General features: G+C 47.0%; 1 protein-coding gene across 1 annotated transcript in view; it reads left to right on the top strand.

Moving 5' to 3' along the window:
- The first annotated feature begins 1,262 nt into the window (after positions 1-1,262).
- The window catches only part of OBSCN (obscurin, cytoskeletal calmodulin and titin-interacting RhoGEF), a 180,612-nt gene continuing 168,300 nt past the window's right edge, over positions 1,263-13,574 (top strand). The window contains 3 exon segments of the mRNA XM_040550191.1: positions 1,263-2,735; positions 9,822-10,091; positions 12,005-12,265. Of these exon segments, the coding sequence (XP_040406125.1) occupies positions 1,604-2,735; positions 9,822-10,091; positions 12,005-12,265 (1,663 nt within the window). The 5' untranslated portion in view covers positions 1,263-1,603.

The following is a 13,574-nucleotide window of genomic DNA, read 5'->3' on the forward strand; positions in this document are numbered from 1 at the left end:
CTTCAAGCTCATCTGGTCCAACCATCCCCCTACCACCAATGTCACCACTAAACCATGTCCCCAAGCACCACGTCCAACCTTTCCTTCAACACCCCCAGGGACGGTGACACCACCACCACCCTGGGCAACCTGTCCCAATGTCTGACTGCTCTTTCTGAGCAGAAATGTCTCCTCATTTCCAACCTGAACCTCCCCTGGTGCAACTTGAGGCCATTCCCTCTAGTCCTATCACTAGTTACCTGTGAGAAGAGGCCGACCCCCAGCTCCCCACACTTTCCTTTCAGGCAGTTGTAGAGAGCAATGAGGTCTCCCCTGAGCCTCCTCTTCTCCAGACTATACAACCCCAGTTCCCTCAGCCGTTCCTCACAGGACTTGTGTTCCAGGCCTTTCCTCAGCTTCGTAGCCCTGTTGTATTGTTCTCCAGCCGCATAGGGGCTGGTGGACTCTGTGTGGATGAGGGCTGTCAGGAGTAGTGCCACTGATGGCTTTTGGACACAGTGGCACCAGAATTGCCATGAGCTGTAGTTCTGAACACTGCTTAAGCCTCATCTCCTTGGCTGGTCTTTGTTATCAAACAGCTGCAGGCTGGTGCACAGCTAGCTCTGAGAGCAGCTGACAACAGGCGGGTGATGAGACATCTTTCCTGTGAGCCCTAAGCCACGTGGTGCCTGTTTGGAGACACCTGGCACCGTCTGGGTTCCAGTGTGGGTGTCCCGTGGTGGTTCCTTCATGTGCCTTTGTGCTCCTGGGAACATGAGCAGGTGGGAGAAGGCAGGAGTGAGAAGGCAGACCCACTGCGGCTGGGTCTGGCCCTGCAATGTCTGGATGAAGCTGCACATAAGTGACAGATACTCGCTGACTACCATCCCAGTCAAAGTGGCTGTGTCTCAGGGTTGTGCTGAATAGAAATTGGGAATAAAGAGAAATGTCATCAATAACGTGGCAGGGATATCTGTGTCCCCCACTAAAGACTGGCCCCTGCAGGAGAGGGGTTTACTGCAAGGTCTGCATGAACAAGATTCATAGAACAAGGCCTAGGGGTGGATAAAGACCAGACAACACAGACAATAGAGATGGAGAGTGTTATATTAGCAGAATTAAAACAGCAACAACAAATGGGAAGGAGAAAGAAATGTTGAAAAGAGTAAGGTTAATGAAGTGGGGGATGGAAAAAAAAGATGAAAAGGAAGAAGAGGTGACCATGAAGAAGGAAGCATCTTGATAGGTAGGCCCATCTCTCAGAATTTGTTTTCTGTGATTACAAAACTGGTCCGTATGTTATATAGCATCAGTGCTGATCATTTCCTAGTGCCATCATGTTCTTCCTGTATGAACGCTTGTATTTTGAATACTTGTATTTTGCCTGGTGACTCCAGTGGTAAACTGGGCCACTTCCTCTGTCAGCAGATTCACATGACTGAGATAAAATCCAAGAAGTAGGCAAGATCTTCTCACCTGTAATGAGAACAATGAAAACGTGCCCCAACCAGATTGTTCTAGATGTCAAATGTCCTGAAACCATGAAAGTGCAACAGTTCTTTGCTTATACCACCTAATCTGTTCGCTCCTGACATTTTTCTTTCTCACCCTTTAGGTAACCAAGATGGATTACAGCTCGTTCAGTGGAGTCCCCCGATTCTTGACCCGGCCTAAGGCATTTATGGTGTCCGTGGGGAAGGACGCCACCCTGAGCTGCCAGATCATTGGGAACCCCATCCCAGTTGTGAGCTGGGAAAAGGATAAACTTCCAGTCCAGTCTGGGGGAAGGTTTAAAACCACAGAAGATGGGGATCTCTATCGGCTAACAATCTATGATCTGAGCCTGGAGGACAGTGGCCAATACATCTGCCGGGCCAAGAACACCATTGGGGAAGCTTTTGCTGCTGTCAGTATCAAAGTTGGAGAGGAGACCACGGTAACAGAGTCAGCCCCGTATTTCATCCAGAAGCCGTCCTCCATCAAAGTAACTTTGGGCGAGGATGCCATGTTCAAATGCAAAGTTCAGGGCAGCCCTCCCCTCTCGGTGAACTGGGAGAAAGACGGGAGACACCTGCGGAACCGGGCTGACGCAGGCCGCTTCCAGATCGAGTCTTCCGGGGAGTCAAATGCTCTCACTATCCAATGTGCCCGGCTGGGGGACAGTGGCACATACACGTGCCGGGCAGAGAATCCCATCGGCTCTGCCAGCGCTTCAGCTGCGCTGGTGGTGGAAACGCAGGGCTCTTCGAACCCAGGCAGCAGCAGCCATTTTGACACCAGCTGCGGCAAGACGGCTTCCTTGTTGTCTCACTTGCAGAAGAGGAGGGAGGAGATAAGGAAGACAGATGTAGCCCATGGGTCTCTCGATTCCACGGCTGCCCAGTCTTACTCCATGACAGAAGGGCTGTCCAGCATCAGTTACAGCCTCTCCCGGGACTACGAGCGGGCAGCCGGCCTCACCACCAAAGGGGCCCGCAATGCAACCTTCGGCGCGCTGACGCGCACCTGCAGCGTGACGGAGGGCAAGCACGCTAAGCTGAGCTGCTACGTGACGGGTGAGCCCAAGCCTGAGATCGTGTGGAAGAAGGACAACGAGGTCATTTTGGAAGGGCGGCGGCACGTCATCTACGAGGACGATCAGGAAAACTTTGTGCTGAAGATCCTCTTCTGCAAGCAGGTAGACAACGGGCTGTACACCTGCACGGCCTCTAACCTGGCAGGCCAGACCTACAGCTCTGTGTTGGTCACTGTCAAAGGTGAGTGCTGACGTCTCACTGGGGTGGGCAGCACACAAGAAGAAAACCGCTTCCACATCGGGTGGGAATGTGGGCAGAACTTCAGGAAAGAGGCGTGGGTGAGGTATGAAGAAAAGCCCTCCAGCTGTGAAGGGGGTTAGCATTGGAACAGAATACCTGGGAAGGTTCCAGAATACCTGGGGAGGTCTCTGGGAGAGAGTCCCATCACTGGAGGTTTTTAGGAAGCACAATAAACAAGCATCCCTCAGGGATGGATGGTGTCGAACTGGCAGGTTGTGGGGCAGCTGGAATGAACTAGATCTTTAAAGCCCCCCTCTGTCCTCATTTTATAGTAATCTAAGAGATCCATTATCATCCTCTGGTTTAGTGACTACTAACCCCTCATCTTCCCCTCCAAGGTTTAATCATATTTAATCAAGGTTTAAATTCACCACAGGGCTTAATCAAACTGGTCCTCTTAATCTCACGCTTGCCATTTAAAAGATGGTAGAGGAAACTCCTCCCTGCAAACTGAGCGTGCCAGGTTGCACCGGATCCCTTGAGGGGCCTACCCCAGCTTTAATACTGTCCCCCCTCAGTTTTCCTGCCCAGAGTGACCCATCAACAGCATTTTTCTTGTCTGGCCTCTTCAGTCTTTTCCCAGCTTGTGTTGCTGGATAGCCTGTAGTCCTTGTGTGCTCCCAGATCTCCACCAGCTCCAGCATGCCTCTGTTTGCAGTGCTTAGAGGTGATGAACTTGCCTTCAGAAGGTCCCTCAGCTCTGGCAGAGGTCAGATCAAGCTCTTCAGAACACAAACAAAAATGTGGCACGTTTTCACAGAGGAATTTCTAAATTTTCAAGTTGCTCTCCCATTTGGCAAGGCTTCAGCAGGCAGTCTGCAACCCCAATAAATTAACTCTCAGATGTATAAAACAACAACAACAACAACAACAAAACTTTGCCACTTGTGTGACAAAATAGACTTTTTTGACTGGCAGCGAAATGTGTTAGAAATTCAAATGAGTAGGAAGGGTCTGTGTTTGAAATTTGTCTTTAAGACGCTCAGCTTTTATTCGGTTTTCTGGTTTCCCTGTTCCAGACCTCTCCTTCCGTGCTCACCATCTTTCCCGTCAGTGACTCAGTCCCTGTGTCAGTCAGTGACACCCGATCCTCTGAGCTCGCTGGCACTTGTCCCGTTCATTGCCATCCCCTGGAGGTGCTGAGTGGTGTCGAGAAGGGCATTTGGCCCCTTCCATAATGCTGTGATTCCCTTATGAGACAGGACTCAAGGGAGAAGACTGAGCCTGTTCCCTCTGAGCGTGGCTCAGGCTCCAGTCCTCGCCTAGCTCTTGTCTCACAGAGAATTGCCCCATGCCTATCTGGTTATTCCCAATGGGTGCACCTGCTCCAAAGGAGACAGGCAAAGCACGTGAAGCAGCAGGTCTGGGAGCAGGCACCACGGGAAAGTGTTATTTATCAATGTCCATTGTCAAAAGATGCCTGTGAGTCAGAGGACTCAAGTGGAAATGTTTGCGGTATGTTTCTTTGTTACACTACACCACGGTGGGCTTGCTGGCCAGGCTTGCTGCCATGGAAAATCCACATGGGTTGGTTATAATTAGGCCCTGCATAATGACTCTCCTTTTTGTTACCAGAAGTCCTCAGTCATCCAAAGACAGCGGAATGATGGAGCAGTGAAGGGAGCTTTTAATTCTGTCCATTATGCCATTGGTGGTGCCCTTAGCTCATCTGCAATCATGTTTGGGGGGGTAGGTCATCTTGCCACGTTATCTTCTCTTAGCCACTTCTGCAGGACTGAGCAAAACTCTCTGTGCAGCCACCTTCTGCCAACACGAAGCTGCTGCACTGGCTTTACACAGGCGGCAGCATGTTTGTAGAGCCTGTGACTCTGCTTCCCCAGAGTATATCCATAGCCACAGATACCTGGGTAGGCAAGCTTCATGGGTTTAAGTACCCTCTGGCATTCTGGTTCGCATATAGCATGTAATTTCAGCCTGAGTGAGAATATTTGTGGGTGTTTTAAAGTGTAATAATAAGAAAAAAACAACTAGCTCAGCATCCTGCCTCTGAGGTATTTAGTAGCAGCCTCTCAGGGTATAGGACTGGGCACAGGTCAGACATCTTCTAGCTTGCCTCCTGTATTTTGTCAGTCTAGATGTTAGACCTAGGGACCCAACACTTGGCCAAACCCATGCCTTAAAGATCATTGAGCTGAAAGAGACTTTTTTGAGCTGTTCTTAAATGGCATGTAGTCAGTTAGGTGAAAATCTCAAAGGAGAGGCTACAAGGCAGAGAGTCACTATCATAGTTAAGGAAAACCAAGAGCTGATAACTCTTATTCAGAAATGTGCTGGATTCTAATGTCTAGAGCAGAGATAAAAGCACAAGCCATATACTGAAACGTGAGCTGTAAAAGTTAAGAAACTCTTCCCAAGAGTAAACCTCTTTGATGAACCAAAGAGCAGAGACGATGGGAAGAATGTGAATTAATGACTTAAGTTTCCTGAAGGCTTTGAAGATGTCCCTAAGCCATGCATAAAGTTAGCAAGAATAGCGTACAGGTCTCTATCCTTGGGCCTGGGCCAAGCAATGTTCATCTGAGGAAAGGAATTTGGGACTGGGTCACTGAATACAGAGGGACTAGTTGAGTAATCAGATACTGTATGGAAAGGTTAAAGGCTGCGAGTCAGATAGGATCAGGACTGGAAAAACAGACCGGTGCTGAGGCTAATCCTTTCTTCTTCTGATCTGAAGTGATTTTGGATGACTGCTGTCATGGTAGCTGCATTTGAGATCTGAAAGAGAACTACAACATGAGAAATGTGGATGCACAGAGGCAATTTGGAAAGCACAGTAACTAAGGAAAAGAGCTAGGAAACAAGATGGTGGAAGCTTGTCTACATACCTTCAGATAGCTTCTCTTGGAAGTATTTTCCATATTCTTACTCTCATTGGATTGTTTTTGGAGAAAAAGGAAAAATTGCCTCTAGAGTAAAAAATGGAGAACCTCTGAGAAGGCCAGGAGTAGGCAACAGGAAATGTAGGCAGGTGAAAATCACAGAATATCCTGAGTTGGGAAGGACCCACAAAGATCATCAATTCCAACTCCCAGGTCTGCACAGGCCCACCCCAAAATCAGCAATCAGACCACATGTGTGAAAAGACCTACAGGTGAAAAGATAAAGGTCAGGCAGGCAGATATGCCTTGGGAAGGTTAGGAAGACACTAGCTTCTCTGCAGGCCGCACCTATTCTTAGCAAAATATGTGTGAGCAGGACCTGCTTTTAACACATAACATCATCTCATTGCTAGTTTGGTTGGTATGGACCAAACAAAAGCCTATGACACTCTGGAGAAATATGTTTTCAAGACAAGCAGCCAAATTTATGGCTGGTTTAAGCTCTTGCAGCTTTCCCGCTGACTCCATGAACTGCTCTTGCTCCATGCTCCTTTGGGGTTTTGTTGTGCTGTTTCCATCTCACATTTTTCCCAGTAGGCAGGATTTTGTAGGTCTTTGATTTCTCCTTCTTTAGAATTGTTTTTATTGCCTTCGTTATGTGCCTTGGTGAGTATTTCTGCTTTGGCTGAAGACAGATTAATAGAAAAATGTAGCCAAAAAATTGTGGAGAATTCATCATTAAAAAAATAAATTCATACTGACAGTAGAAATGTATTTAAATGACCTCTCAGGGCACTCAGTGAATAAAAATGAGTCATATTGGGAGTCCAGGTGCTACAAGGACAAAGTAGAAGTGATGCTCAAATTAGGACCACTGAGCTTGGATGGAAGTAAACGTTTCTAGAGAATGAATGGTTGATTTGGAGTGATCAGAAAAATCTTTGTTTCATACTTGTGGTCTGATTCTGTACGACATCACATCCACGTGAGCCGTGCTTCCAGCTGACAAGACCTGCAGCTTGGGGACCTCTGCTCCCCCCCAGCCTTGGCTGTGTCTAAACTGTGTCCTCCACAACGTGTGGCCCTTGCTCTGCCGGGAGCTCTGGTGACTTGAGCAGAGCTGAAAGTGCTTTGTTGTGGGAATGATGGAGCCAGTGGGGAGTGTGTCCTCAGGAAAGGATGGGGACACGAAACAGCCAAAGCGTGGGGTCCAAAAAGCACCACAACAGATCACCGGGTTGTCTTCTGGTGGGAGAAAAAGTTTTTTGTTACCACTTTTGAACATTTCCACTCTAGTCATTCTGACAAACCACTTAAATACAAGATGGGGTAGGCTGACACAAACCACTTAAATTTTCTTATAGGTAAAAATAATAATAATTGAAAAAAAAATTGAGTAATTTAGGGTCTTGAGTAAAATCAGCATTTTGCTGTGGAACAGAAAAGGAGATCAGAAATTGCCGTTTTTACTTGATGTTAAATAATTTCTAACCAGCTCTGGTATTATAGGAGCTAGAGATGGGAACTGGTGGCACTTCTTATGTGAAACAGGGCTCCCTGTGCAAACTGTCACAGGTAACCTCAGGTGAATGCACCTTATCCTCCAAGGACATTCTCAGATATTCTGAACATTTTGGATAAGGACACCGGTTGGTAGCCAACTGGCTTTATCTTCCATATTAGAGTCATACTTAAGAAGAGCTTACATTGAGAATTACCTTGTGAAAGTAATGCATGACAAACAGGCATGTAGAATTGAGTAGTCAATATTTATGAAGTCCAACAGATCAAGAATAATGTAGTTATCTGCACCACCTCTTCCCCAAACGCCTGCGGTAGCTGCAGCACAGAATTCAGAGTTGTGCTGGGTGCTGTACAGAGAAGTAAGAGGGTCCCTGGGCTGGAGGATTTGCACTGTAAATGTTGATATCTGGCTGATATCTGCAATATCTGCAGCCCGGCGTGGGGTGAAAGAGGGCGATGTAGAGGTCTCTGTTCAACTCACCATTCTGACCAGTGGGGTCCTTCTGTGGTCCCCTTACCAAAACTGACACCTTCTGCCTGAAAGCTGACCAGGCATTTGTTAGACTGTGTAAAGAGCATGAAGATGTATTCAGGAAGAGGAGGCTGGTGGGTTTCAGAGCCTGTCTTATATCTCCAAAAAAGCAGTGGGCTGGGAGAATTGCAGCTTTTAGTTCAGTTTGTCAGCTGCTGTCCCTCTGAAGCCCATTCAGAGAAAAATAAGATGCGTGTGCACATCAGCAGAATGAAAGCAAAGTTGTTTTCAGAGGAGATCTGTGACCCTAGGCTGGCAAGGATAGCCTTGTACCTACCGCCCCTGGCTGGAAAAGCCATGCTTTTACTGCAACACATAAGAAAGAATCTAATGACTTGCCTGTGGTTATACATTTAAGAACATTTTCCTGGGGTAGCTTTTTTTTTTTTTTACTTTAGATACTGCTCGGTGGCTGTAAAGGGAGAGGTTAATGACACGGCCAGCTGCTCCAAGTGTAGAAACAAGCTGCTGTGCTTCTCAGGTGCATCTTGGATTTCCTTCTGGCCCTTGGGCATGCCCCTGTGCTCTCATGGCCAGCTCCAGAGTCCCTCTGGTCTCACATAGCAATATCGCCTCCAGTTCCTCAAGGCTGGCATCCTTCTGATAAAGGCTTGTTCTCCTCCCACTGCTTGGTACCATGGCATGAGAATTGCATTCACGTCATTCCCCCTAACCACATGGGGGGCTTCCAGATGTGAAATACAGGAGTGCAGGGCAGGAGGCTGAATTCTACATGGGATAGAGGAAGATAATTAATACGTGGGATGGGGGCAGACAAGGTCTGTGTTATTGCAGCAAGACTGCAAGACTTTGACTTGCCTTGAAACGAAGCACATAAAGCCAAAAGACACGTCCCTGTTCCTAAGGTATTCCATGGGTTCCCAGTCAGGTTTCAGTCCCCATTTAACAACCAAGCTAGCATTGCTCCCTCCAGGTGCCCTGCAGGAATCCACTCCTGCCTGACACTTAGGCTAACACCTGCCATTACTAGCTGCTAGCCACCAGCTGAAATTATCAGCCTGGGAGTGTGTGTGTGTGATCAAGAAGAGGGGGAATGGCACCATGAGAACAGCCTGGATGCTGATGCAGGAGCTGTTAGAAGGTGAAGGTACACATCAAGACATAATTTCTCATGAAGCATGAGTGGTGACACATTGTCATGAGCTAATCCAAGTGTCTGACGTGGCAATGGCACCGCTGACCACTGGCTGCCCTGTTCGGTTCAGTTCCCCTTTCTCTAGTTTGTTGCTGGGGTACCAGGATGATTTCACAGCTCAGCTGTCACGGGAATTAAAGGGCATCTGCATTGTTCTGTTTGTAAAATGTTTTTCCTCACTGTCGTGCAGCTGTTCTGCCCATTTGATCTACGCTCTGGTATTTCCCTAAGCCACAGCAGTGCAGCCCCATTGTTGTAGGAAAGCAGAGGCAGTTGGGAGACTCAGGCTCTTTCTCCTGTCCTTTCATTGCTATTGACCAAAGCAGATGTGGAGGCTTTGGCGCTTGCAGGGAGAACAGGAAGCACCTCCATCAGCTATGTCGGTGCTTTCCTTCCCATCTGCCCGTGTCCGCACAGACACCTCTCATCTTTCCGTGCCATTTCAGATCCCTCCATTGAGCTCATTTCTGACTCAAGACCCTTTACACATTGTTTTTTGCACCAGCTGACTAGCTCAGCTGCTCACCTTGACCTAGAATTGCTGCCCTGTGTCCTACCCACCTGTAGCACTTAGCGAGTACGGTGCAGAGACGTTCGTGTTAGAGGACGAGCAGGCCATGAGAGCAGAACTTACCAACCCAATGCTGCACCAGCTCGTTCACATGGCTTTGGATTAGAGCTAACTCCTGGGCGGTGTTGTGGGGCAGGTACTGCAGTTCAGACTGACACTGGTTTGTCTATAAGTAAGTCCTGAAAAATATGTCTGATGAGATCTAATATATATATATTTGAGAGCAGATCACCTACTGCAGTAGGGCTTGATTCTGGGGTCGGATGGGAGCCCAGTACAAATCAATATCATTATTAAGGAGTGTTAGGGTTAAGTCTTCCCTACTAAGTTATTTATTTGCATGCTTCTTACCTCAGACCATCCCAAATTCTTGTTTCTCCTTTCTTTTTTTAATTCCCTGAAGAACCCTCGATACCCTTCAAGGAAAAACTGAAGGATCTTGAAGTTCGGGAGAAGGAATCTGCCACCTTCCAATGCGAGGTACCTGTTCCTAGTACGGAGACAGCTTGGTTCAAGGAGGAAACCAAACTCCGGCAGAGCAAGAAATACAACATCGAGGAAGAGGGCACGTACCGCCGGCTCACCGTCCAGAACGTCACTGCAGATGATGATGCCGTCTATATCTGTGAGATGAAAGAAGGAAGCAGGACCATTGCAGAGCTGTCTGTCCAAGGTAAGGAAGAGTCTTACTATTTCAGACAGGCCAAGTCTCGCCTACTGAGTGCCAGATGCACATGTGAGCCTCCAGATGTGAGCTTACGAACCGTGTACATCCCCTGCACGTATGTATGGAAGAACAGCCGACTCCTTACAGTGAGAGGAGAGCCACGTGTGATGGGTCAGTGGGTCCCTGGGTCCCCTGCCAGGGCGTATCTGGGACATGGGGTCACAGAGCAGGGAGAGATTGTGTTTCTGCTTAAGACATGTCACTTGGTGGGGTCCTGTGCTTGAAGGGGCTTCCTAGAAGGCAAAGCCCTTGAGCTGTAGCCCAGCATCGTAGACTTTCCTTAACATGATCCAAAGCAAAGGATGTGTCCCCTGGTGCTGTCTCACACCAGTCTTGCCGGGAGTCTGGCAGACACGATGGTAAATCTGGTCTGAGAGTGGTGCTGATCACACTGGGAAGGTGGCTTAGCAACGGTTCTATGGTTTGACATGTGGGGCAGGCTGTGGTCATCACCAGGATGATTTCAGACTGGGAACCAGGTTCATGTTTCAGAGCCCTGACATCGGGAGCTACTTTCTGGGGTATGGAAGGCTGATGAGTAAGGGGTAAAATGTAGGTGTAGATCCACATCCAAGCCCCCTGAGACTGGCAGCTTAGGACTGAAGTTAATGTAGGCATAGAGTTGGGTGCACTGCTGGTGTCTCACAACCAGTGGACGTGCTCATCAGAGACACAGGCATGTCTGCAGAAGGGGCCATCAGTTCGGAACTCACCGATTTGCTCACTTACCTGTGCAACTCCAGGACCTGCAGTTTTGATTTAGATACTGCTTACGCTGCAATCATTGACGTGTTTTCTGTAGTATGAGTCGCAGACCTGTAACAGCTGCAGGCTCACACTTTTCCTGTCTCGTTTGAAGCCTGAGTTTACTCCCACTGAAAACAGAAGTTCTACACTACACAAATTGGTGAAAGATAACTGGGTGCTCTTCATCCTTGGGCATATTCCTTTCTGTATAATTAGCAAAGACATAAGAGTTCATACGGATGAAGGCAGAAGGGGTAATATAGCCCACAGACACCTGAGAGTTTAGATAGCCCTACCAGAACAAAAAGGATGTCTAAGCCATTCAAACACTGTAAATGTGTTTAGCCCTGGTAGGACATCTGGTATTTGTGTTGTGCTGTGATCCTACAACAAGCTCCATCACAAGACAGTGACTGAGCCAGGTGGAGCTCTCAGGAGGGGAAGGAGGCAGAGGCTTACTGGGGGATCCCATTGCCTGCCTTGGGGGAGAATATTTGAGAGAGCAGGGTGGGGTTGGGAGAGTGTGAGAGCTTGGCAGGATGCACAGGCCACAAGTAAGTGATTTAGTTCCATGTGAATTTCAGGGCTCACTCTAAAAAGAAATCTGAGGCTTTTGATGTATTTTCTGTTAAGTTAGGTGGCTGCTGTGTTTGGCCTCTTGGTTATGTAACTTAATGGTCATTTAATGGAGACAAAATCCCAAAGACAGCCGAGGACCTGTCTGGTTTAAGACTGACCTACTTCAGCAGAGTGTTTGTGCAAATTCCCAGCATATGCAGGCAATAAAAGCCGTATCACTGACAAATCTGTTCTTGGCAAAGCCACGTACCTTGTGTTTACCCAACAACAGATACTGCATGTGAGACTAGAAACATGAGTGACTGTAGTCAAATAAAATTGTTTTTCTCTCTTTGAAGGGCAAAATGAGTCCTTGGGATTATCTCTTCTGTATAACACAGAGCCTAGGGTTTCATTTAGGAATGCCTGTGTAGTGTCTATAATGTTTCAATTAGGTGAGAGCTATTGGCTAGAACAGCTGTAGTCTGGGTGGTCTCGTGTTACTAGACACTTTAATATCTGCTGTTTGCTAATCATAATTACTTTATTTAAAGGGAACATCATTAAAAAACTTCCACGAAAGACTGCAGTTTCCATAAACGATACAGCCATCTTCTGTGTGGAGCTGGACAACGAATGCCAGAACATCCGCTGGCTGAAAAACAAAGAGGAGGTGAAAGCCAGTGATCGGATCTCCATCACACGCTCTGGCAAGCAACACACCATGATCATCCGAGAGTGTACGATGGAAGACGCTGGTGAAATTGCCTTCCTGGCTGATGAAAGCAGGACTTCTACCCAGTTCACTGTGACCAGTAAGTTTCCTTTTTATTTGGCCTTGGTCTTTTGTCTTCCCCTGCAAGCAGGTACTCCCGTGTTAGCACTGCTCTTACTGCCATGGTAAGTCGTGCGCTGTCCAAAGACAGTGGGAAGTTCGTTGCCTGCGAGAAAAGGCCAACGACCTGATGTGATGGAGAGGTTAAAAGAGAGAGAGAAAACACGTTTTGGGAAAGAGCGTGGCACAAATGTGTCTCCCCCATACCATTCTCATTCCATACTGGAATGAATATACAATGACAGCTGTGTAAAATGTAGTGGTAAGTGTAGTGTGATTTCTTCACACTGGGAGGTGCTTAGAAAACAATTTGTAAGCTACATGCATTATGGTCATCTTGCTTCATTATACACAGAGTGCTGTGGGTACTCTGTCTACAAGCTGACCTTCATTTTCCAAAATCATTTGTTTATCTGAGGGGTATTTACCAGTCCTTGTTGCCACTTATTTCTCTCCCTCTCTTCAGCGAGTATTTGGAGGGAAGTGTCAGCCAGCATTCAGTTCAGTCCCTAAGTCCTCAGTCTCCAGAGACACGAGGGTAGCTTGTAGGCATGCTGGCTCTTACAGAGAAGTAGATAGGTGTCCCAAATATTTTTGGCAGTGTGTGAAGTTCATTTCCATTCTAGGAAGCAAAAACATCTGTGAAAGAACATCTACACACTTGCACACTAAACCTTCCAGGGGCAGTCAAGCGTTCAACAAACTCGAAACATCTTACTTTGATTTTAGCTTCTTAAGCTGTTTGCATTGAAGTAAAATAAATAAATAAATAATAAAAAATAAAAAGAAAAGAAAAAACAAAGACCTGCAAGAAAAAGGGAAAATGCTTCCTCATGAAAATATAATTTCCTTCCTTTTGTGGGGCAACGGATATAATATGCAGGCTGGAGAATTCCTTCGGATGGCAAATCTGATCTGAGCAAGGGTCCCAAGCATAGCAGTAGCAGCAGGTGCAGTGTAGTTGATAACAGACCTGAAATGAAATTTTGATGAAACTGCCTAATTTTATTAGGTAGGTGTTCATATTTTGGCACTGTGTTTCCCAGACGTGTGGTTTTTGGCTCTGCTGCAGTTCTGGTCTGCATGTGAACACCAACTCTACTTACCACTCGGGGAGAATAATACTTCTTTTCTCCCACCAGCACCTCCAAATTGCAATTACTGAGTAGTAAAAAGAAATCCTTAAATAACAGTTTAAAACTGTTGTGTTATCTAAAGTGCTTGGGGCATTCTGATGCTATTAAGCTACATGTTTAAATGAGAAAAAAAGCATAAGTATCTTAGCATTG

The sequence above is a fragment of the Cygnus olor genome, chromosome 2 (assembly GCF_009769625.2).
Source record: "Cygnus olor isolate bCygOlo1 chromosome 2, bCygOlo1.pri.v2, whole genome shotgun sequence".
NCBI lineage: Eukaryota > Metazoa > Chordata > Aves > Anseriformes > Anatidae > Cygnus > Cygnus olor.